This window comes from Lactuca sativa, chromosome 8, assembly GCF_002870075.4.
Source record: "Lactuca sativa cultivar Salinas chromosome 8, Lsat_Salinas_v11, whole genome shotgun sequence".
In the NCBI taxonomy this organism is placed as follows: Eukaryota; Viridiplantae; Streptophyta; class Magnoliopsida; order Asterales; family Asteraceae; genus Lactuca; species Lactuca sativa.
This window is the reverse complement of record NC_056630.2, coordinates 281,462,011-281,465,481: the sequence shown is the minus strand read 5'-3', so window position 1 is coordinate 281,465,481 and position 3,471 is coordinate 281,462,011. Positions and strand designations below refer to the sequence as shown.

The 3,471-nt window shown below is 35.6% G+C and overlaps 1 protein-coding gene across 1 annotated transcript; it reads left to right on the top strand.

Annotated features, from left to right (window-relative positions):
• Positions 1-651: 651 nt before the first annotated feature.
• LOC111886963 (uncharacterized) lies at positions 652-1,539 on the top strand. The gene is made up of 3 exons (XM_023883195.1): positions 652-978; positions 1,030-1,195; positions 1,283-1,539. The coding sequence occupies exons 1-3, from the start codon at positions 652-654 to the stop codon at positions 1,537-1,539; spliced, it is 750 nt and encodes a 249-aa protein (XP_023738963.1).
• The last annotated feature ends 1,932 nt before the right edge of the window (positions 1,540-3,471 follow it).

Below are 3,471 nucleotides of genomic sequence, written 5' to 3'. Positions count from 1 at the left end.
CCCCTTGGAATCTTTTGAAAAATGTACCGTTTTTTTAACTAGAACTGCATTTTGTATTGTTCTTGTATTTCTTTATTTAAATGTAATATGGTATTTATCCTTTATTTTACAAAAAAATATTTGACCAACAAATGTTACAAAACCATACATTCAAAAAACATTATCTGACAAACAGGTTACGCGGACTGACAAATAAGTTACACGTAATGACAAGACATTTACGCGGACTGACAAGTAAGTTCTGTGGAATAATGTATGCTAATTCCTTATAAATTGGACAACCATGACGAAAATTTACAAGGTGTCGAAAGTTGTGAAAATGAGTTCAGTCAATCAGGTACTAAGGAAAACTTTCTCCAGCCTACCGACTTTTTTCCATAATCTGCAAAGAAGCAATCCTAACACCTTCACGTACATTATGAAAGATTAGTACAATCGTTTCCAAATTTGTTTCGTGGCATTGGGATGCGTGGTATGTAGTCCCTTATAGTAAATAAATATTTAGTTATTTCAAGTTGTTATATGCCTAATATTCTTATGTTGACTTACATATTCGTATGTTTCTCACGTCTATGATACCAATCATATTCGTTGGTCAAGTACCTCTAATTGGGGCGTATGTAACATACATGTACATTGCTGTTGCTTTAGATGGAAATCATGAACCCCCTTCTCATAGCGTTTGCCTTGGGAACCATAAACTGTGACAATTCATGGTTATTGTTCATGAGGAGGCTTAAATACTGTTTAGGTGACAATACAGAATTTGGTTTCATAAGCCATATGTCTGATTCTATAGAATTTGCAGTCCATAGAGTCTACCCTGATTCATATCATGGATATTTTTGTAAAAATATAGCCAAGAAAATACGCGCTTCCATCGAAAACAATACAGTCGCAGAGCAGTTGTTCTGGAAGACGTGTAAAGCGTATAATTTATCTCAGTTTTATGCATGTTTGAACAATTTAAAAAATGAGGTTAATGGGAATGATCTTCATTGGCTTGACAATATTCCCATTGCAAAATAGGTATGGGCTTGTTTTCCAAGAGTACGTTTCAATGTTAAATTCATTGACATTCCCGATGTTGTCAATTGGTTTAAAACAAACATGCATGAGTTTCCAATAACAACAATCATTGAAATCGTTCATGACTCGATGCAAGCAGTGTATCTTCGACGTGCTGCATTTGGAGGTAATTATAAGTTATGACATCATTAAAATGGTGAATTGATATGTTATTATACATTTTGACATTATAAGTTTTTTTTTATTGATTCAGTTGATTTCACAGGGGATTTCCATAATCTTCTAACCCCTTATGCACTTAAGGTGATTCATAAAAGATTTATCCACTCGGATGGTTGTAGGATTACGCATATTGTTGGCGATAGATATGAAGGGACTAAGTATTCAACAACTGAATATGTCCAATTAGACCATGGTATTTGTAGTTGCGGTAAATGGCAAAAATGCAGTATACCTTGTGAGCATGCTATAGCTTCACTACACAGACTCGAAATTGCAGAAATCCATTAAATGGTAAATTTAAAGTTAAGTACAGTGGTGTATCGAAATGCTTATCAAACTGAGACGGTCAATCCTATTCCAACCCTTAGGCATTGGGAAAAAGCAGTCAAAAGTGTTGTGGTCTTACCTCCAAACCAATTCAATTGAACTTTATTGTATGGATCACAACGAATATTAGTTTGTATTCAGTTCTATGTTAACCGTACTTGTAATGGTCTGTTGGCGCTCTTTACTTTTTAATAAATAGTTGTATTCTCATAATTGTAATGTATGCATGACAACGACTAGACAAAAAACTATTCTCAACTGACAAACGCAGTAATGCAGACTGACAAAAACCTCTACGGACTGACAATAGCTCTCTGCGGAGTGGAAGGGACTATATATAGTCATGGATGGTCGTCGAATTTTTCGTATAGAGTTAAAATTCTTTTTAAATTTAAAATGACTTCATCTTCATCTTTGTATATTTCTCGTGCAACGAAGTTGATTGTTTCTATTGTGATCCGATTGACCCTTTTCTTGCACCATCACCAAATTTAAGAGAGCCATATTTGTTGGAGGATACTTTGCAACAACTACAATGGGCTGAAGAACAAAAAAAAAAAGATAAAGACTCGTCTCGGGCTCTCACTGAACGTCGTGACCTCATTACGGCAGAGTGAAAAGATGTTGAGGAAAGGATGACGACTATATAAAAAAAATCAAAGATCATGAGGAATGGATAAAAAAAACTAAGAAGAATCTCAAACTGTCTGAAAAATGGCTTGCTGACGAGGATGCAGAAATGATAGAACTTGGTAGGCAAAAGGACCGTATGGAAGATAAAATAAGAATAAGGGATGACTACATAACAATGGAGAAAGAAAAGTATCCTTTGCAATTCCCTTAAGTTAATTACTATTGTTGTACGTTTACTATATGTTTCTAGTTTGTTGAATGTATTAACTTCGAGTATTAGTTATTATTCTACTAGTAATTATGCACTAATATAATCATAATATTACCCATCATCTTTAAAATAAACACACCAGCTCAAAGTAGACAAATTAATGTCCTCTAAAACAAAACATAATTAATTATAAATAGAACATCAATCATTCAAATCAAATGTTGAACAATAGTCTTCTCTTTGCGTCCCACTCGTCCAACGCGTCTCTTGTGTCCCGTGCGTCTCTAGCGTCTCTTGAGTCCCTTCTGTCCCTTTCCCTTTTCCTTTTGTGTTACTACCTGATGTCGCACTAGTTTTTCTAGCCTTTTTTGTTTATTTGGGACCAATCCTGGACAAGTCGTTGCATTATGTGTTGTACTATCACGTCTACTACACCTTCTTACTATAGGTTCCTCACCTTGTGACGGAATACGAGTTCTGTTTCTCGGTTTACCAGCTTGACATGTATCCATTATCGGGGGTTTCACAACCATCATGTTAGCAGGAATCTCCCAATCACACGGTTCTGGAAAGGGGTAAACCGGCTCCTCATACGTACTTCGGTATGTTTCCATTTTGTAAGCATCTATAGTCAGATGTCCGAAGTTAGTTTTTTTCAAGTGCTTCAAGACCATTATCACATGACCACAAGGCAACCCAGTTCCTACCCAATATTTTCATGTACAAGTCTCTTGCCTCAGATCAACTATGCCACCATGTTTGAAATCATAAAGTGCATCTGAAACACCAGAAACGGACCATCCTGTCGTACGCTCTTTATTTTTACTAACTACTTTTTCAGCCCACTCGGTTAGCACTGTTGAACGTTTCCCTATAAAGAAGATATATATAATTAACTAATTATTCGACCTAATTAAAGTCTGTAACGCCCGCAGATCCGGGCTAGTCAATTTAGAGGCAATAGAGGTCGAAAACGACTTTTCGACAAAAAGATTATTTAGAATAAATAATCTTAACCAAGTTGTAGAATATGTCACAAGGTTTCCGTA